This window comes from Porites lutea, chromosome 9 (genome assembly GCF_958299795.1).
Source record: "Porites lutea chromosome 9, jaPorLute2.1, whole genome shotgun sequence".
Lineage (NCBI taxonomy): Eukaryota > Metazoa > Cnidaria > Anthozoa > Scleractinia > Poritidae > Porites > Porites lutea.
Window position 1 is genome coordinate 24357253 of NC_133209.1, and position 21442 is coordinate 24378694.

General features: G+C 40.9%; 1 protein-coding gene across 1 annotated transcript; it reads right to left on the minus strand.

The window, feature by feature from the left end:
* Positions 1-466: 466 nt before the first annotated feature.
* On the minus strand, positions 467-17168 carry LOC140948501 (limbic system-associated membrane protein-like). The gene is made up of 4 exons (XM_073397743.1): positions 16825-17168; positions 15360-15703; positions 10499-10768; positions 467-523 (listed from the first exon to the last, which is right to left on the minus strand). The coding sequence occupies exons 2-4, from the start codon at positions 15493-15495 to the stop codon at positions 504-506; spliced, it is 426 nt and encodes a 141-aa protein (XP_073253844.1). The 5' UTR covers positions 15496-15703; positions 16825-17168; the 3' UTR covers positions 467-503.
* Between the last annotated feature and the right edge of the window lie 4274 nt (positions 17169-21442).

A 21442-nucleotide genomic window follows, 5' to 3' on the forward strand; every position in this document is an offset into this window, starting at 1 on the left:
ACGTCAAAAATGCAGCCCGCTACAGGTAGGGCACCGTTACCGAGAAGACCTGGAAACAGCCCGTCGGTGGGACGAGTATGTTATAGCGTAGCCCCATGGCTAGGAAAATTTGGTTCTATCGATTCGAGAAATGTTGGTACAACCAGTTGCAAAGATGTTGAGACACTCACGAAAAAATAACCGTTCATGCTTCAAATCGCTGCTAGTCACAGGTCTGTGAGATATAACACACACATCCCTCCTCCCTCCCATTCAATGTTGTTCCTCCAAGTTTCGAGCATGATCTTGTATTGCTAGCAACTTTGACAAGGGGTGGATCTTAGGGGGGCATCACAAGCACAAGATCATGGACAGGCCACTTATACCAAAGTACAGTACAGTGTCTAAAGTACTTTTGCAACTGGTTGTAGTAAGTGTTATTCGGCCTTCAACTGAGGAATTTAATGCAGAAACAACTTACATGAAACGAAGCCATGCGTTCTCTGCTTTAATCACACAAGGACTCATGGGAAGACTCCAAAAACTACGTCAATAATAAAATAATAATAATAATAATAATGGAATTTATATAGCGCTTATACATCGCTGTTCTAAGCGCTTTACAATGTAGAAAAGGACATAAGAATATCATTAATCACCAGCTTACATATAACCCTACTGTACATACTGGGAAATTTATAGCATACACATTTTAAAAAGGAAGAAAACAAAAACAAATATGATGAAACTAAATGTCATATACCTTTTTAAAAAGAAACGTTTTCAACTTAGATTTAAAAAGATTAACATCAGAACAAGCTCGAATTTCAAAGGGGAGCTTGTTCCATAGTCGCGGGGCAGCAACGGAAAACGCTCGCTGGCCATAAGTTTTCATGTTAAAATTTGGTTCTTCAAGGCGTAAATGATCCCTTGATGACCATTATGTCCTTGATTGACGGTAAAATTTTAAAATATCTTCAAGATAGCGGGGACCGGAGCCATTCAATGTTTTAAAAGTTATTAAATTTATTTTAAAAACAATTCTCTCGTGAACAGGAAGCCAGTGAAGATCTCTTAGAGTCTCGGTGATGTGATCTCGTTTTTTGAGACCAGCGATAATTCGAGCAGCCGCTTTATGAACGGACTGCAGCTTAACTATGTCCCGTCTTGGGGCACCAAAAAGAAGAGAATTACAAAAGTCCAACTTCGAGCTAACAAAACTGTGAATTAGAATTTCTGTGGTACTTTTACTGATGTATTTTCTTATTTTAGAAATATTTCGTATTTGATAGAAGGCACTCTTAACTATTGTATTAACATGAGGTGAAAGTGACGTTGTGTCGTCAAAAATCACGCCAAGATTGCGAGCCTGTTGAGAGGGCCTGATGTTTCCATGCCAACAGAAATCGTGGGAGGGGGCAACGAATGACGAAAACGGGCGTGCAGAAAGAAAAATTCTGATTTATCATTGTTAAGCTTTAACTTGTTGGCAGTCATCCACAAATTGATGTCAGCAACGCAGTTTTCAAGACGTTGCTTTGCAGCCACTAGATCAGAGGTGTCATTGCAAGCAAAAGATGTATAAAGCTGCGAGTCATCAGCCTCTCTCCTCCGCAGAGGCTCCCGCTGGGTATCCCCATCAAAATATCAATAATCGAAAAAATAGAAAGCGCGCGGGGGACGATGCTCTCTTTTTCTTTCTCCCCAGCCTCCCCACAACACAAAAGCCTCCCCACAACACAAAGAGGCCTCTGCGGAGGAGAGAGAGTCATCAGCATAAAAGTGAAACGACAAGCCATGCTCACGAACAATATCACCCAGTGGAGATGTATACAATAAGTAAAACATGGGGCCTAGGACCGAACCTTGAGGCACACCCCAATGAAGGGCTCGTACCGTGGATGAAGTGTCGTCTACTTTCACAAGCTGAGTACGGTCTGTAAGGTAAGATCGTAGCCAATCCAGGGCTTTTCCTTTGATACCGAACCTAGAGGAGAGTCTTCCTAGAAGAATTTCATGATCAACCGTATCAAAGGCTGCAGAAAGATCCAATAGCAAAGGCAAAACACTGCGATGACTATCGATGGCTTTGAGGATATCACCCTGTACTCGAATCAGAGCTGTTTCACAGCTATGATTAGCTTTACGTCATGTTACGTACATGTTTCGCTACATTTTACGTACATGTTACGTCATGTAACATCTCCCCTTTAACAGTAATAAACGATCTCACTTAAATAAGCGACTTGAATTTAGAAATTATCTGGCCTTTAGAACATGCACTTAAATATCTTTCTGCTATATGTTGACCAGATCATTGAAGTAAAACTAAAACTTAACAAACGACTAAAGTTAATGTCAAAGTTCAGATGATAAATCGTCTATTAAACGTAGTCTGCGAATCTTAATGGGCGAACGCTGACTCTGCCACTTCTTGTAACGAGAGTCTGAGGTTGCTTCGATTTTCATTCTTCTTTCGCTGTAGGTTCAGGGTTGACATCTGCTGGCTTTGGTAAAGGTGAGGTCTAATTGGTGGAGCTGCTTTCGGTGATGATGGGCTGCTGATGTCCTTGACTAGGATCTTGGCGGATGAACTTCCGATTACGTCTGTATAGGTCTCCGTTATCTGTTTCGATCAGGTACGAACATGGGCCGACTTTTGCCATACACGAGCCTTTTTCCCATGGAGCTTTGGGGTTTACCGGGTGAAGACGTACTGCTTCTCCAGTTTGAAGCTCTGGCAGTGGTCTTGCGCTCTTGTCGTAAGTAGCTTTGGTCTGCTGCCTCTTACGTTTAATGTTGTCATGTACACCTTCGACAACTTCAGGTTTTGAGGAACGCTTCAGCGGTTGGAATGGTGGTCCGAGTGCTTCTTGATATGAGTTTTTGAGTCTGATTTAAATTCGCAATGTCGGGTGTGTTTCGCCATTCCAGCAGGGCCATTTGAAGATATCTTTGTTTTCTCGTTTAGCCTTCTTAACCAGATTTTTGGCGATCTTTAAGGCTGATTCTGCTTTGCCGTTGCTCTGACTGTGTAGTGGCGAACAGGTAGTGTGCTGAAATTCCCATTCTCGTGTGAAAGCGGCCAACTGATCGCTTGCGTATTAGGGACCAGTGTCTATAATCATGTCTGCAATACCATGCCCACCAAAGTGTGACTTTGTTGCCTTGATCACAGACTCTGTAGTTGCAACTTGCATTAAATCTAGTTCAAAGTTATTACTATAGTAGTAAACAGTCACTTGGAATGTCTCAATTACATAGGTGAAGAGATCCTGACCAACCTTTGACCATGGAGTATCTGGAATCGAATGCGTCATTAACGGTTCCTTCTGTTGTCTGGCTAGGAGGTAATTGCAAACTTCACAGTTTTGAACTCGTTTCTTGATTTGGCTTTCTATACTTAGCCAAAATAACACATCACGTGCTCGACGTACACAGGCATCAGGTCCTAAGTGACTAGAATTGACTCTGGTAATATCATTTGAGGTCTCATTGAAATGGGAACAATGACCTTCGTTCCTTTGTACGATACTCTGTCTTCCACTGTTAACTATTCTTTCTAGTTCCAATATTCTCGAATGCAAGTTGGAACATCTTCTTTTGAGACTGGCCATCCTGTTGTAACAGTGTTCATTAGAGTCTGCAGAGTGGGGTCCGCAAGAGTGCATTGCTTAATATTCTGATGGGTAACCTCAGATACGCGCATGTAATGAACTTGATTGATGCTAGCAATTTCTTAAAACAGATGCTGTTCTTGCTTGACTGTGGTGTTCTCTTACACGATCAGCTTGGAGATAAGCTCCGCTGAGCATGTCTGCTATGTACATTTAAGAACCAGAAAGATACTTCACATTCAGATTTTAATGTATCTTTGCAGATGCAGGAGCATTCTCTGTAGCGTTTTAGGCGCTGAATGAATAGACTTCTGAAAAATGGTCACCAATGGCTTGTGGTCTGTTTCCACAGTTGCAAGTTCTCTTCCATGTAGGTACTGATTAAAACGACTGCAAGCGAATGCAACCGCCAAGCATTACTTTTCTATTTGAGCATACTGGCGTTCGACAGAGCTCAACGACCGTGATGCAAATGCGACCGGCCGTGTCCATCTTGTAGCATTTATTTAACCACTTCCACCATATGGTGCGGAACACACAACAGGGCGGGGTTCCAATTTAAGTGTGTCCTTACAGGTAACCCACCTGGCCCAGGAGAGGTTGACCACATCACCGGGGTCTACGTCCCCTACTCTTTTCGAACAGTGGTGTGGGTTCTTTTACGTCCTACAAGACCAAATCAGTGAAAGTGCTGTGAGACGGGACCTACGGTTTTTCGTCCTTATCCGAGAATACTAGAAAGTCTAACCGTGTATAGATGTCATTGCAAAGGCAGCACTTTCTCCTCAGTTATTTTAAGACCCTGAGGGTTGGTATACGAGCTCCCGCTCAGCAGACCGGCGCTCTCCCAACTGAGCTAACCAGCTGGCTCCCAAACAGAGTTGCTCCCAAACCAGACTCTTAGGCGTCATATTGGATAGCGGTTTCAATGGCAAACATCATAATACTTTAACAGGAACGCAGAGCTGATCATGTTTTTGATTGCTTGTGAAGCTTCTCCCTGTAAGCTGTCCCAAGTGAACAGGAAATTCTTCTCAGTTAACTTGCGTAGTGTTTCAGACACTTTAGAGATCTGTGGCATGAACATGGACAAATAATTAGCACATCTCAGAAGACGTTAGTCTGCTCTCTTATCATCTGGTCGAAGCATGGTTGCAATTGCTTCTACTTTCATGGGATAAGGCTTTAGTCCTTCCCACGTGAACAACTGTCCCACGTAAGTTAGTCCAGAATTCAACCTCAACTTGTTCTTGTTAATTTCAGAATAACACGGCCTGCGCACCTGAGCAAGTTCTATAAATTGCGATCGTGATCTGCTAAAGCTTCTTCCATAGATTCTCTGCTGCCATAACATAAGATGTCATGCATCTGCAATTACTTCTACTCCATCGAGGCAATAAAGGAGATTTATAAGAAATGGGAGGCTGCAAAGGAGGAGCGGGTTACTGGATCGGACAACAAGAAGAGAAAGGTTGAGATGGACAAAGCTAGTGGGGAAGAAGTAAGGCTTAAAGCGACTGAAAAAATGAACGCAGAAACAAGGGAAACAACACCGAAGAAGGCCTTTCAAGCCCAAGAAAGCGCGACGAAGAGGCGGGGAACTGTACAATTCCTCCGTGAAAAATCTAAAAGGGATTATCAAATTCGTTAAGAACAGCTACGCATGAGACAGAAAGAACATGATGATGCGAATCATGCAGCAACAAAATAATTCAATGATGCCTCTTATGTCTAAATTGGTAAACAAATAAACAATCTGTGTATTTTCATGAACCGAGGATTTCTAATACCCTCTTTAATGCTGTTTTTGTCACTTACAATTTATATGCCCTTTACTTAAATTTACATTTGGTGGTTTCGTCAAACAATCTGTGTGTTTTCTTGACCTGAGATTTTTTCATGTCTTATCCTATCTATCTAAACTTGTTTTTGCTATTTACACTTGAGTTACGCTTTATTTAACTTTACACGCAGATGTATAGTTCTGGCTGTTTAGACACGAATTTTCAGTGATCTGCTTTTTTGAGATTTTTAGAGTAAAAATGTTTCTGAAAAAATTCAGATAAAGTACTCTTGTAATTTTGGAGGCTCCAGATAAAAAAAAAACTCTGATGTAGTGTTGCCATGAAGACATGTGAGTGCTTTTCCTAGTATGGCGCAAACAAGATACATTCTCCACACCAATTCTTAATTCCAATTAAGATTATTAGTTATAGTTACTCCAAGATATTTAGTGGAGGCTGATTTAGCAATAACAATATCATTCATGAGACAATTATAGGAAAAGGGGACAACTTTTTTAGTAATCCCTAAAGGCTGGGTTTCACTAGGGACGGAGTCGGAGTCTGAGTCGTAAGCGGAGTCGTAAGAGAGCTTATGACCTAGTGAAAATCAAAAGTCGGAGTCGTAAGCAGAGGCATAAGCGCGACGGAATCGGAGTCAGAAGAATCAGAACGTTTCCATTTCTTCCGACTCCGCTTACGACTTTGACGCGTACGTTCCGCTTATGATCTAGTGAAAACCAGATAGTCGGAGTCGGAAGCAGAGGCGGAAGGATAAACCAATCACAATGCACGTTCCCACGCTTTGTGATTGGTTTGGTTCTTCTGCTTCTGCTTCCGACTCCGACAATCTGGTTTTCACTAGATCATAAGCGGAACGTAAGCGACGGAGTCGTAAGCGGAATCGGAACGCTGTTTTCACTAGATCATAAGCTCTACGCTTCTGATCACGACTCTGACTCCGACTCCGTCGCTAGTGAAAACCAGCCTTAAATGAAAACATTTGGTGATATTAAAGTTAAGTTGCCAAGTTTCAGCCCATTCACATAAGCTGGCTAAGTCCTACTGGAGCAGTGCATGATCACAAGTATTCTTCTTAATCTCTCTATACGCAATGCTGCCATCTGCAAAGAGACGCATTGTAGACTGGATTGGATGAGTAATATCGATAATATATAGTAAGAATAAAAAAGGGAACCAGTACTGAGCCTTGGCGTACACCAGAAGGTACAGGCCAAGGGCAGGAGTGAGTGCCATTTACAGACACCACTTGGGAGCGATTGCCTAAGAAGGCCTTGATCCATGCCGCAGTCTTTCCACATATTCCATAATAAGCAAGTTTTACTAGTAAACGCTGATGAGGTACGGAGTCAAAGGCTTTGCTGAAGTCAAGAAGGATTACGTCAGTTTGTGAGCGCGAGTTAATGCATTTAACACAGTTTTTGATTGCTGAAATAGTTGACTTTCACACGAGAAGCGCTGTCTAAATCCATGTTGTTGATCGATCAGGCTATTGTTTGGGGCCAAGTGTTTTGCAATGTGACTCAAAATAATGTGTTCCATAACCTTACAACATAAGGAAGTAAGAGAAATAGGGCGATAATTAGCAGGGTTTGACATTGAATCCTTTCTATAAATAGCCGTAACCAGGGCTTTAGTCCAGTCAGAGGGTACTGCTCCTGTGTCATAGGACTGTTGGAATATAGAACTAAGCCAAGGTGCAATAGATGGGGCCAGTTCTTCAAGAACACGGGCTGGAATTTCATCCGGACCACAAGCTTTCCTTGGGTTTAATTGAAGAAGTTGTTTATGTACCCCATGAGCTGAGATGTCGATGTTAGAAATTAGTTTTTACGGGGAGGTAGGTTTAGTATGGATTGGTAGTTTCTCTTGAGTAAATACTGAGTAGAAATAGGAAATAAGTGCCTCAGCTTTGCTTTTATCACAAGTGCACAGGTTATTGCCATATCGCAGAGGGGGTATACCAATGTCCTCTGATTTACAAGATCTGACATAAGGCCAATAATTTCGGGGGTTCTCCTGAAGGCTTGCCTCGATAACATTGTTCAAGTAATCACTACCAGATTCTTAAACAATCCTTGAAACGAGGTTCCGTTGTTTCTTGAACGCCACCCAATGGTCTGGATTCTAGTAGCCGGGAGCTTTCTTATGCAAACGATCTTTCTTTCTCATTTAACGTTTGATTTCAGGGGTTACCCAAGGGAGCTTGTATTTCATGGAAGAACATCTTTGAGGAATGTAATTAACCATGCCCTTTGTAAGTGTAGTTTTAAAGAGGGACCCGTTATCTTCTACAGCAAAGTTTCGTGGAGCTGAAGCAAGGAAGTTCTCTGCAGAACCGGACATGGACTTCTTTAAGCCATCAAAACTACTCTTTTGTAGTCAAAAATCTTGTGTAGAGGCTTAAATGATCTTGGAGCTTTAACATTTATTTGAAATAGGATTGCCAGATGATCACTCATCCCAGGTATAGTATGGACATCAGAGATAAAGTTTGGGTAAGATGAAAGTAATAAATCCAAAGTTTTTCCAGATGTTGGACGAGTAACGCATTTCACGTGCTGGGTGAGCGAGAAGTCCTCTGTAATACAAAGCAGCCTATTGTGTAGAGCCGACGGAGGAAACTGAGTTGTTAGCAATGGGACCTCAGCGGACCAGTCAATATCTCCAAGGTTGAAGTCTCCTGCTGCTATTATGTTAGGGTGATGATTAGAGGATTCGAAGACACAATAAAAGGAATCTGAAAATTGTTCCAAAACATCTTGTGGAGAGTTTTAAGAAGATGTTTGGTGGAGAGTTTTACAGTTACCGATCTTAACTGATGACCAGAGGATCGCAATCTTTTCCAAAGTTAGGCATTTCCTCGCAAACGGTTTCGGACTTAATCCCCCCCCCCTCCCCGTTACGAACACGGAATAGGTGGGCGGGAAGACTGAATAGGTTGGCACTTCGCAGTCAAGCTTTGATTCACAGCCGAGGATGATATCAGGTTTGTGAAAGTCAAGAAGAACTTGAAATTCAGAGAAACGAGATGGACCCTTGAGGTTATTGGTATGGGTAGGGGGAGCTGGGAGCTGACAGGTAGACAGGCTGCTGTTTGGTGACGGTGTTGGTTGGACATGGACGATGTTAATGTTATCCGAGGATTCATTCAGAATACTCGTGTCAGCGTCTGAAGAAAGATCCAAATCGGAGCTGGGATTTCTAATATCAGAAAAAGGCAGGTTCTTTGAAGTTGTAACACAAGCAGGGCAGCTCCATGGGAAGCTGACAGTGAAGGAGGCAAGTTTGGTGTATTCAGCAGGTGTTACTTTACCACATTTGATGTGAGACCAATAGAAGCAAACATCGCATTGAATCGCTCGGTGGTTATATGTGCGACACTCCTGCGGCAGACTGAACGTAAATTTTTATTACAGTTAGGAGCTGGACCGGGATTGGTAGAAATGTCGCCACAAGAAAGAAGCCGGAACCCAGCAAATGAGTTTGGGATAGTACGCCAGACTTGAGGCTAGAAACGTCTTGCGACGGTGTGCAAGATATCCAAGATGGTGGCAGAGGTTGACTCGATTTCTTAGAAGAGTGACAACACTATCGCGAAAACCGTGGATAACGGTGCAAAACGTAGATGACTTCAATCCTTTTTCCTTAAGATGGTTTAGTGAATCGTTTGGACGAGGGCGAGCAGACATAAGAAAGCAGAAATACAATGTAAAGAACGGAGTTCAGGAAAACATATCCAGCCGCCATGACAGCCGCTGACCCTTGATTGTGCGTACCGTTTGTCCTCGACATGGTGTTATTACTCGGAGGAGTGTAAGTGCTTGAAGTCTCTGTTTTCACGTTTAAAGTACCCTCAACACCTTATCAACTCCACCAATAACACTTTTGTTAGCTCGAAGGTTGATGACCCACAGCCATCGCAGGCCTCGGCGGAAATGACGAGTTGTGACGTGACTCGGGTAGTTATACCCCTTAAGGAGTAGGATTCGGGCAACTTTGTTAAGACTCAGTTGCAAGACCTAAGTCTTAAGCTCCATACTACAATCCAACCCATGTTTGTGAGTAAGAAAATTGGCCAGGACCTCCACGAATGTGAGACGAAACCACAAGTGTTTAATCAACAGTGCGTACGATACCACTTTCAATGTAACCTGTGTGCTACAGGTACCTATGTTGGTTATACGCGTGGGCATATTTTGCACGCGTGGATGGCCACAAAAGTAAATCATCTCCCGTGCGCAAACAATACGATAAAGACCACGCGGGTGCCTTCCCTGAGGACCTTTTCAGCTGCTTTAGAGAGCTGAAAAAATGCAAGAACAAATTTGAGATCCTTTTTAATGAGATGCTTTATGCAAGCAGATTCAATCCGTGCTAAGGCCTTTCATTCATGCAAATTTTATAAAGTACTTTAACTCCTTTTGAACTCGCGTTTTTATTTCTATTCCTTGGTATGGAGTCATAATGTCACCGAAATATCGGAACATTGTCTTGTTGCTTTTTACTTGTTTATGTAATTAGAATTTTATGTTATTGAGATATTTTATAATTTGTTGTGCAAGGGAAGCGCGTGCTTCGATCGCTCTGATTATTGAATGAGTGCAATTTGTTTTTTAAGATTATTCTTTGAAAAACTGCAGAAGTGTAAATAAAACAGGGGCAAAAAACTACATAATCTCTATCCAAGATCAGAACGATAAACAAAAAACGCCTGATAGTTCTGTTTTTGTCAGAGGTGATCTAAAAAGGCTGGTTTACGCGCTACTAGATTTGTAAAGTAAACTCGTAGCGAGCCACACAAAAAAAAATCCAGCCTGATTTTTCATTTTGCCCTTTCCTTTAGACAGAAAGATAAAACCAATAAGTCATAACGTGTCTTAACGGCCTTTATAGCATAAAATTACATTTCGGGACTGTCCAATTACCTTTATAAAATGGGCAGGAAATTGATCATCTAAGAAGTTCGTTTCATTCTATTTTCCTTATGTTTCCTGTGAAAGTAGCTGGGGATCATGCTCGTGAAAGGCGGAGTAAACCCTGGCCTCCAGCCCTCAGAGACAACCATGAACTATGTATCAACATGTGAAGTAAATTTACCTTTCTTGATTTCCACAGAAACCATTGTATAATTCAATTTACTACTGGCAATGCAGGTGTAAAAACCAAAATCCTTGTCTTCTATAGAGTTAATGATCAATCGCTGGGAGTTTGTTGAAGTTGGTGAGACTGCATTTCCTGTGTTATTATTTAACCATGTGACATTAGGAGCAGGGTTCCCTTTCGCCACACAGCTTATGTTCAGTGAATAACCAATCTTGAGTAAAAGAGGTGCTTCACCTTCCTTAGGTTCAACTATGACTGGTGCCACTGTCAAAAAGAAAAAGAATCATCAAACAACTACTGTTTCAGTTTTAACATTTATTGCCGGCCAGCAAAAATGAGCCCACTGACATATTATTGGTGGAGTGGCCAGCAACAATTTATAATTGGTATACACATGGCCACTTTGGGAACAGAAGAAAGTGGCTATTGTAAGGAGTCGGATGTTGCAGAGAGTTTTAACCCCTTGACGGCCTTACCAGCCAAAACTGGCCGTACAAGACTACACTGCTTTAAAACATTACCAGAGCTGTCATTACGGAGCCGTAACCCGTAACACCTGTTACAGCTGCTCCAAAAATTAATGACAGCCCTGATTGCAACTTTCTCAAGCGCGCCAACCTTGTCTTAACTGTCAGTTGTGAACATCGAGTAGAATGTCCTTCAAATTGGAACATCCAAAAAATGCAAAGTCAGCGCTTTTTGCAAAATACCGCCCTGGACATGAAATGACCGTTTTTAGCGTCATGGTAAAACGACAAAAATCGCGTCTTTTGCCTTCAGGATTTTTCTATACAGAAATAATCATTGCAAAACCAAAAGACAACATTCACAGTAAAAGTAAAATTCAGTCCTTGTTCTTGCTTAGAAGTAGCTTTTTTGTTCTAATTTGTTTCCTGGGCCACGCTACACCCTTTGTTCTAGTTCATCCTGGCCTCGTTTCGATTTTCAACATCACTACCGCGTTGCATGCTGGAAAATAGCCAGAAAATTTTGACAGCGTTTGTTCCTCCCCTCCCCCTCCCCCTCCACTTTTTAAATATTTGTACAGAAGTCTAGAGCCACTCCGACCTGCCACGGAAATAGGCAAGTTTCTTATTCCCGAGCGGCCTAGGACGAGTGCTTGTTTTCGTGCGAAAAAGAGGCTAATGCGGGTCACTTTTGGCAAGAAGACAAACAAACATGAGGAAACTGCGGCTGGGTTGCCGGAAAACGTTGAAAACCTTAAAGGATTAAGGTTTTGGTGGGCTCCAAACTTACTTGCCGGCTTGAGGAATCATTGTTTCGAACAGCAAATTAAAGGAAAATCAGCTCTTCGTCACCGAGAAAAACAAACAGCGTAAACAGAAATTGACCGAAAGAGTGAGTTGGTGACCAAGTTCAATAAAAATGCGAAGATGGTCTCAAAATCCTCAAAACATTGTAAAACCCTAAAGAAGGTGCCTGAAGCCATTTTAATGGTAACTTTCAGTGGTCCATCTAACTTCTTCAAGGATACCTTTCATTGAAATGGGAGTAGTTGTCAAAAAGATGCAATAAAGTTAAAACACCAACTTTTCAGTTGACATTTTCTAACAAAGCTGTAGATAAACCGAACAAGTATCTTCGGTGGATAAATATCTATCACTACGGGGATGAAGTTCTGCATACATTCCTTGCACTATTTTCACTCGATTTGAAGTTGAAACAGACTTTTATATAGACGATAATTCTAAGCAGTTTAAACTTCATTTTGCAGATATACACCCGAGTAATACAGAATAATAAGAAGTTTGAAAATTATAAAGAGAATCGAATATTAGATGATATTTAAACATTTTAACATAATTTACCATTTTCAAGCTTAAGTTTACTTCTTCTTTTGGCTTCACTCACGGCTTTTTTTTTATTTCTCCGTTAGTTCGACCAGCTCTTTTCACAGTTTTGTTGTTTGAAACAGATATCCCCTTAGCTTACTGGTAAAGTTTGAGCTTTGAAATCTTATTATTTTCATGATTTGTATCGTTTTCTAGCGCACAGCTGCAATTTACTTATGTTAGTTTATGTTTTCGCCAAGAAGTTGACCCGCATTAGCCTCGATCGCAACTATGCTAAGAAGGTTCTCGTCCCAGGGCCTTCGGGGAATACGAAACTTGCCTATTTCACAGTTGTTGTGATTTTCAGTGGTCGCAAGTTCCAAAATATGCAGTGGTAGGTCCTATAGTCCAGTGTCCTCCTTGTCAGGCGGTAACCGGTAAAATTTACCGCCTGAAGCAACATTTCTTACCGCCTGCAATCGCTTGAAGGTTTACTAAAATTAAACAAATTGTTTGTTTGCTTTCTAAAAGTTGTGGTCCAGTCCGATTCTCACAGGGAAATAAATGAATATATGAAAAAGTACTAAAGTATACAAAGCATTTTTTTTTTGTGGGTTACGCATTTTGGAAAGAGAATATTGAGGACAGAGTAAAATTATTCGAATGAAACGTTTTAAATTGCTGAGCTATTTTGAAAAAAAAAATAGGTCATAAGTCAGTGGTCTAAGCGTATGTATCTCTGTGGCTTTGTCTGTTCGGATGTGTGTTGCAGGGGCCAATAAGGTTAAAGGTACTATGAGTTTATGCCTAGGAACCAATGAGATGACCTATGACCTTTATGACCTAATTCGGTTATCGCGAAGGGCACAACATACGTAAATTATGTTTCACCTGCTTCAAAGTGAAGTTTAAAAAATCATATTTTTCAAAGGTCTACAAATGAAACGTTAATAATTGGCACTTATATATTGAGTTTAACTTGGAAGTATGCGGCGTAATTGTGTTCTAGAAGTTTGAAGAAGAGCTGATTTTATTAAAGCAGTACCGAGTATCCTAATTCCGTAAACATGCTTTATTCTCTCTCGTACAGAGTTCAACAGACCTTTAAATTCACGTTCCGGCAACTTAAGTCCAACCATATCTGAGGCATGTTTGCTTTCATTAAAGTAATTAAAACGTATTTAATTACCCAGTAGCTAAGTAAAGATGGGTAACTTTTGCGTTACAGAATAAACTTGGAGGTAGCCACTTGACGAAATAATCAGAGAATTAATAAAACATCCTCCAAGATCTGCATAATTCTTCACATCATACGAAAGCCAAATTCAATTTTATTGCTTTATTATTCACTTGTACATGCAATTCGTAGGCCCGAAGTTCAAGTCCGGCCCTGGCCACTAGCTGGATTTGTCACGCTTCGTAGTCTTGAGTTTAAATCCTCGGCCATGCTTGTAAAACAACAAATTGATTCGCCTCTTGCCAGTTGGGATTGTTGATTATTATATGTTACATTTGAATTGTTTGTTTCATTATCGCTGAAAAGCCCCAAAAGGTGAGAGGATAGCGAAAGTATAATAATAATAATAATAATAATAATAATAATAATAATAAAATTAATACTAATAATGATAATTATTATTATTATTATTATTATTACTATTATTATTAATATTTATTAGCATTTCACAAAATGAAGTTTGGAAATTATTAGTCCTTTTGCATTAGCGGATTTCCTGATCAACTTTCGGTAAACGCAAACCTGCACACAAATGTTGTCTTATTTTTCATTCCGTTCCGATTGAAGAAAGCGATAGCGAGCGCGGAGTGCGAGAAAGAAAAATAAAGAACTGTTTTCTCTTTCCCCCACCCCTACCCCACTGCGCTGGCGGTCAATGAATCCCCCGCCGTTTTTGTTTTTTTATCGCGCGAACTCGATTGACTTGGAAGAGAAAATAGAGGGTCTGTGAACAGGCTAGTATAGTTAATGTTCAGGTTCAGTTCAAGAGGGTCAAGAGGCAATCTCCTTTTCTCTGTTTGTAACTTTCTTTCCACAACCTTGCCCAGGGTGCCAGAGACCTAAAATTTTACCTAAATTGTATTTCGTAAACAGACCTCTGGAGTCAGGGTAACTAAACTTAGTTTTAATTAGTTTACCGTGATGACCTAATCAACGTCTGGAAGTAAGCAGATCCGTGAAACTTGATTCAAGCCTCCCGAAACTCGATTCGTTCCAGTTTCGAGATTCGTGACTCGGCTTTCAGCTCACTAGTCACAGTACTCACTTTGAAATGGAGAGAAAAAAAAACACGATAATATTTTTCCTTACTCAGTCAAGTGAGTACTGTTGTATTCACTTTACAGGGTGGCCTTTCGGAAGAATATCATTTCAAATGCAATCAATGTTTAATAGTTGAAATATACCTTAGCCGTGTTTCGTTAGTTAATTTTTTGCTAATATTGATAATAAACTTTGTTTTTGGAACCGAGTACTGTGCGGGATGCTCGATGTATTCGTGCCTGAACAACTTACCCTGTACTCGGCTCTAGTTTACGGGAATAGGCCCGACATGGCGAATGAGGGAATTTGCCTTGTAAAAACTTGCCATGTTGTGATCACCTACTTGTCTCCAAAATGCCTAAAAGGCATAGGAAAAATGGAGAAAAAGACTTTTTATCCAAAAACCAGAATTCAGACAATCATGGACAAAAGTCCTTGGGACACTTATGCAATATTCATATTTTTCTGACATTTCTGGGTTGCCTTTTAAAACAGAGCGTTCTTTTTGAAATTTTCTTGCAGTTCTCCCTCCCTCCATCCTATACAAAGTTGAAACTGGAAAAAAATTCTGGATATATTCATCCAATTTTGTTTGTGGGGTGAGGGGAGGGGTTAGGCCTGTGTGAATTGGAAAACACCCTAGAAATGCAAAAGTGTCCGAAGACTGTTGTCCATGATTGTAGCTTGACCTATAGGTAGGAAATCTGTTCTCTTGGCTGTACTGGTATGGAGCACATAAAATAAAATTCAATACCTCAAGTTTTTACTTATCTGATGTTCTTACTAAGTCTGACAAATCTCAAGATTTGCCAATCATCTCCCAGGAAATTGGATGCTTGGCAACGGTAGAATGCATTTTGATGGTCTTTGGGAACTTTCACAATGCTTTCATTTGTTGGTTTTGAGCTGCTAGACAACATCAGATTATACAAGGAACAGTAATCCACTTGTCTTCCTTAGGGACACAGGTACCGGCAGGTTTTTGAATATCACATTCCAAGTTTATTAAAGCATACTGCCAACTGAATAATGGCAATGGGTTGCTCCTGGTCACTTTACAGGACACTGTAGCTGCTTTGTCTTCTACCACAACAACTGCATCTAATCTCTCTTTCAGTGTCGGTTTAACTGCATTTAAACAAGATTGTTAGTTGATGCCTAGTTCATGTCACTATCCTAAATAACGTAGTAAAAGAACGTATTTGTGGCTATTTTCCCAGCAGTTGCACGTAGTCTGCTCTCTATGAACTACTGCTGTGGTTATTGAACTACTGCAGTGGTTATTGAACTGTTGTGTGGTCACTGAACTGATTGTCTTTCCTGAACTATACATACAAAACACAAAGGTAATTAAATAGTGACAGGCCATTCACAGATCCCGCAAACGTGTCGCATGAATGTAATTGCTCTTCTACATGTAGCGTTAAAGAGATTAACTACAGTTTGGCTTTAACCAGTATATCTCTTAATGAACTGCTTCTTTTATAAGAGATGATCGGAGGTTCTTTGAACATTTCTTTAAGTTTAGGTTGTAATTCTATAAGATGCCATTTCTCCATTAGAATGTGTTTTAGGTTAGGCACAGATGGGTTGTATTGCGTTACAAAGGGCAATATTTCTTTGCTTACTCTTGTGTTTTCTTGGAGAGCTTTCTTTCTGTCAGAGAATTTGACTTCCGAGAGTGTTTTATCTATAAAGTTGTTTGGGTAGCCTCTCGCTCGAAGGCGTAGTTTGAATATTCTTATGTTTTCTACGAAAGTCCCCTGTGAAGAGTTAGTTCTTAGTAGTCTCAGGCCTTCACCTTTCACGAAGCCTTTTTTGACTCCGCGTGGGTGACAGGATTTAAAATGCGTGTACTGGAATGTCTCAGTAGGCTTGAAATAAGTACGCGTGTCAAGGATAGATTCCTTTTCAAATCGTGCTCCTTTGTAGATGCATGTATCAAGGAAGATGATTTCTTTATCGGAAATATCAGCAGTGAATTTTATTGTAGGATGGTAGTTATTTGCATGCTCAATGAAGTTGTTAATTTCCTCTCTATTAGTGTCCCATAGGGAAAACACGTCATCGATATATCTTTTCCATACCAACGGCTTTGTACTTTGCTGATCGATAATTGCTGTCTCAACCTTAGCCATGAAAATATTAGCAAAAGAGACTGCTGTTTTAGTGCCCATAGCTGTACCATGGGTCTGGAGAAAGTCTTTTCCATTGAATTGGAAAGAGTTTGCCTAGCTTATAATAAATACCTTGAACATCCAAACTGACAATTAACTCAGCATCTGGTGAAAGTCCATTTGATGCAACACATTTAAAATCACCAACATCTCTTGGATACGATGCATTTCTTATTCTGAGGACTTAATCTGTGTATATAGGGTGAAGCCTAGAAGAACCATCTTCATAAACTTCATAGGCAACTTTATCACAACTCTGAGATTTTGTATGGCAGTTTGTGACATTCAGTTTCTTGCCATTTCTGTACCACTCTACGGTTGGCTTCGGAAATCCCTCTGCTACACAGTTTATAGCCATGGCGGATCCCTCTCGTATGTCCGTTTGCCCTGTATAGGGACTTATTGCAGGTGCAGAAGGAGCTAAATGTATGAAAAAAACAGATTTTACATGGATTAATACTTAATGGTAGAATACAGTCGCAACTACCGTAAGTGACCGCCCAAAACGCGAAGACCTAGTGATCGCTTACAGGAGGTGGTCATTTACGAGAATTGAACCATAGGAGGTCTATTCCGAGAAGAGGTCCCCAACATCTACTTTCTGAAAGAGAATTTATTGCCTGCAATTTCTAAGTTACGTATAAGCGTAGTTCCGTCTTTGCACTGAAATCCACTGTCTTGTCCAAAGACCATGTACTAATTCTTGCAGCTTGGAGACTTGAATATCCACATCCTTATGGATGTCTCTAACGACGCGGATAGAGCACTTAAAATTTAAGGATCTTCTGAAATCACTCGGCCTTGAGCACACTCACGGCCACACCCTTGATCTTATTATCACGCGGAAAATGGAGAACACCATAGCTCGTCCACCACGCGTTTTTCGTGATTTCTCTGATCGTGCCGCTGTTCATTGCGACATCAACATCAACAAGCCTGCTTTTCAAAAAAAATTAATTAAAATATTTTGTACAGGAAGGTGACGGCGGTAGACATGGGCTGTCTCAAGCACGATCTTGCATAGACCTAAGCAAGAGTGGGCAGGATAACCCTTCTTAGTCCTCTGATCTGGATATGCTTGTACGCGACTACAATGCGAGTTTGGGTACAGTAGTAACATGGATCGTCACGCGCCACTGACAGCGCAAGTAGATTAAGGCCTGGGTCTAATCATTATGGTTTTTATGTACATTTTCCAAAAACCATTCTCATCCACGGGGAAAGATTGATAGTAAAGTAAACTAAACTTTAAAAAAAATTGAAAAAAAATAAATCTAAATTACTTGGTCATGTGATCGATCACGCCTTCTATTGTTTGAAAATTGTAACCTACGATTTCCACCACTTGCCAAACGTATAACTCCAGTTTCTGTGTACATCAAAACGTTGACCCTACAAAGTGTCTACAAATCAGCGCGGAATGACTTGAAACTTTGCAATTAGCAGGTGCGATTGGTGTGCATTTGCTAGTGCCAGCCCTGCTCTAACTAACATTTTTGTCAGGAGAAAGACGGTTATTGACCTCGTTTCATTTCTACCGTTTTTACAAGAAGAGTATTAGAAGCCTTTTTTTAGACCCACAAAAAGAAAACAGTTTGCTCTCTATCTAGTTGAGTGAATTTCTGTCGTTAAAGACGGCTCTTAGTCCTTTTTCTTGTGTTCTTTTTAACCTACGTGTATCGCTTGCTCGACAAAAATGCCAAACCAAATGACACACAAGTTAAAGCTAATGGTCGCTAAAACATAGTTTGTCATCTACTGTTACCCTAAAAGTTTTAGGCTGCTCGATAGGCTGATGAATGTCCTTAATATTAATCACATGGGCATTGCGCTCTTTGACACCCTTGCGACAGATGTTCATTGTCTCGAACTTTTTCAGATTCCCCTCCAAAAAATTGGAGTCATACCAGTCAGTTGTAACAGCGGCACTTTTCCTTTAGTTTGGTGGTAACCAAATGTTGTTTCGTAGATCTGGCGGTCATACGCGTACACCGATAATTAAAAGATGAACTGATATAGTAGGTCAAGTAGTTTAGGAAAATATTTCAAAGCAACGGTCCCAGTGCAGATACTTGTGGACATTTTCGGCTAGTACACCTCCACGAGCTCGTAAGGAATCCTGTTCGAAGCCGGTTGTATCGATAACATAAATAGCTAAGTAGAAGGCTTATCGCATTGTCATAGAATCCGGAAGCTTTCAATTTACTGAGCGTAAAACTAGGAGTTATCGGAGCTTAGGAGTGTGCGTTCGACCTGTTTGCTAGGCGTATAGGTAGCAGTTGAGGGGAAAGGGTGGCTGGTTCTTGTGATAGATAACTATGATTATGGCATATTTTGAACGTAAGGGTTGCGTACAGCGAAACCTCGATTTAAACTGTGTATCATAATGAAAAGGTTTTGAAGGCTAGTGATCAGCGTGATATCGTATGGTTCGTCTCAAGTGCTTGTTATTTGAGGAGAAACTGGCCAGAGTGCTTCGGGCGTGTAAAAAGAACTTTTTGTTTTACTGGAGCAGTAGATGTTCTGCTGGGGGCAGTTGTTCGAAGGCCGATCAGCGGTTAACCCGGGTTTCTTTTTCTTTTGTTAAAAAACATTTCTTTGGATAGTTTTGCTCACATATTCTTGAGAGCGTCCAATCAACAACTTGTTGGCAAAATGAAGCCGGGTCGCGAGTTCGATTCTAGCCCGGGGCATGAAAATTTCCTTTGTCCCGGGCGAGCATGGTTTCTCTTCCTTCCAAGTTCAAAATGTTCACTGGAAGTGTATGTGTGCTGCTCACTAGTGTATCATTAAAATTAATAAATATAAGAATAGAATTAATTTACGCAACCACGAGTTCGTGAGAAAAAAAAAATGGCGGGTGAAAGGTGACGCCGACTGATTTTATTTTTCTTTTTATAATCCGAGTTAATTTTTTAATGATCCGAGTTGATCCGAGTTCAATTTTATTTTATTTTCATTTTTTTTATTCGATCCGAGTTGATCCGACCCGGACTGACGGTCCGAGTTGATCCGGTCCGACTTTTGTACCTGCTAACTAAAATGTTCGTTTGTCCAGTGCCGAAAATATCACACGTCATGATGAAATGTTGCCGCCGAGCTTCACATCTCGGTAGATTTACTTCGTGGAATAACGGACGCCGAGCTACTGAACACAACTCGGTAGATTTACTCTGTGGCACTACGGCCGCCTAGCTACACAACTCAGTAGATTTACTTTGTGGCACAACAGACGCTGAGTTTCACAACTCGCCGGTAAGTTTACTTTGTGGCTAAACAACTCGGTAGATTTACTCTGTGGCACTACGGCCGCCTAGCTGCACAACTCAGTAGATTTACTTTGTGGCACAACAGACGCACACAACTCGCCGGTAAATTTACTTTGTGGCATAACGGACGCCTAGCTAAACAACCCGGTTTGATGCATGCACCAGGAGTAGCACGCATTTTCCAAAGTAAAATTTTACTCTTTTTTTTTTTTTTTTTTTTTTTAACGAAGACTAGTGAGCAGCACAAAGGAAGACTTCTTGTAGTTGTAAGCTTTTTCGTTTATTTCCGACGCGTTTCGTCTCTTACTGAGACTTCTTCAGGGAATGAATACAACTAGCAAAGAACAGCATATATAACACGTTGTGTGCGTAAGTAAAACTTCCGGTGGAAGTGAATAATAACTTAACTATGCTGTAAACGGGCGTTGCAAGAAACGCCTTGATACATATGTTATTGCGTGTTGCTATATTTGTTTGGGGGCCATACGATTAGCGCTAATCGTATGGCCCCCAAACAAATATAGCAACACGCAATAACATATGTATCAAGGCGTTTCTTGCAACGCCCGTTTACAGCATAGTTAAGTTATTATTCACTTCCACCGGAAGTTTCACTTACGCACACAACGTGTTATATATGCTGTTCTTTGCTAGTTGTATTCATTCCCTGAAGAAGTCTCAGTAAGAGACGAAACGCGTCGGAAATAAACGAAAAAGCTTACAACTACAAGAAGTCTTCCTGTGTGCTGCTCACTAGTCTTCGTTAAAAAATTGTATTAGCTACCTAGCAGAAGCCACATCAATGGGAGACCAAGATCAAGGCCGCAGTGGACTCAAGGAACAAAACAAGCCACTCTCTCTGAACAAAAAGAGTAGAGAAGTTTCTCTTGAACGACAAGCGAGTGCGAGAGAATCGCAAATTGCAGAACTCCGCAGCGCCGAAGTCGCTCCCTCGGCCAAACCTACTGAGAGCCCTCCAGATGTTAAACTTGACTCGGCATTTGCGTCTATCCTCAAAAAGAAAGTTTATTTGTTGGTGGACACTGAGAACGCCCTCTCTCAATTCCACAGGAGGATTAAACATCTGGAAGAACAATTCCAGCAAAACACAGTCCCAAAAGGTCTGAAGATTAAGCCTGTCAAAGCTAAAAGCAAATCAGAGGATCTTCAGAAGAAGTTTGACGATATTCTCCATAGAGCAGAACTCAAACTTCTGGAAGCCACGCTGGAAAACCTACGCAAAGAAATCCTTGAGACTGAACACTACATTGCTCGCTGTAAAGAGGATATTAACGCCACCATCGGCCGATGGAGAACTTCGTTTCCTCTCAAGGACGAAAATTCCACCGAAAAAGCTGATTTATTGACTAAATACGTTAATAAATTCGTGGATGATTTCTACTTTCAATGCATGGTTACCA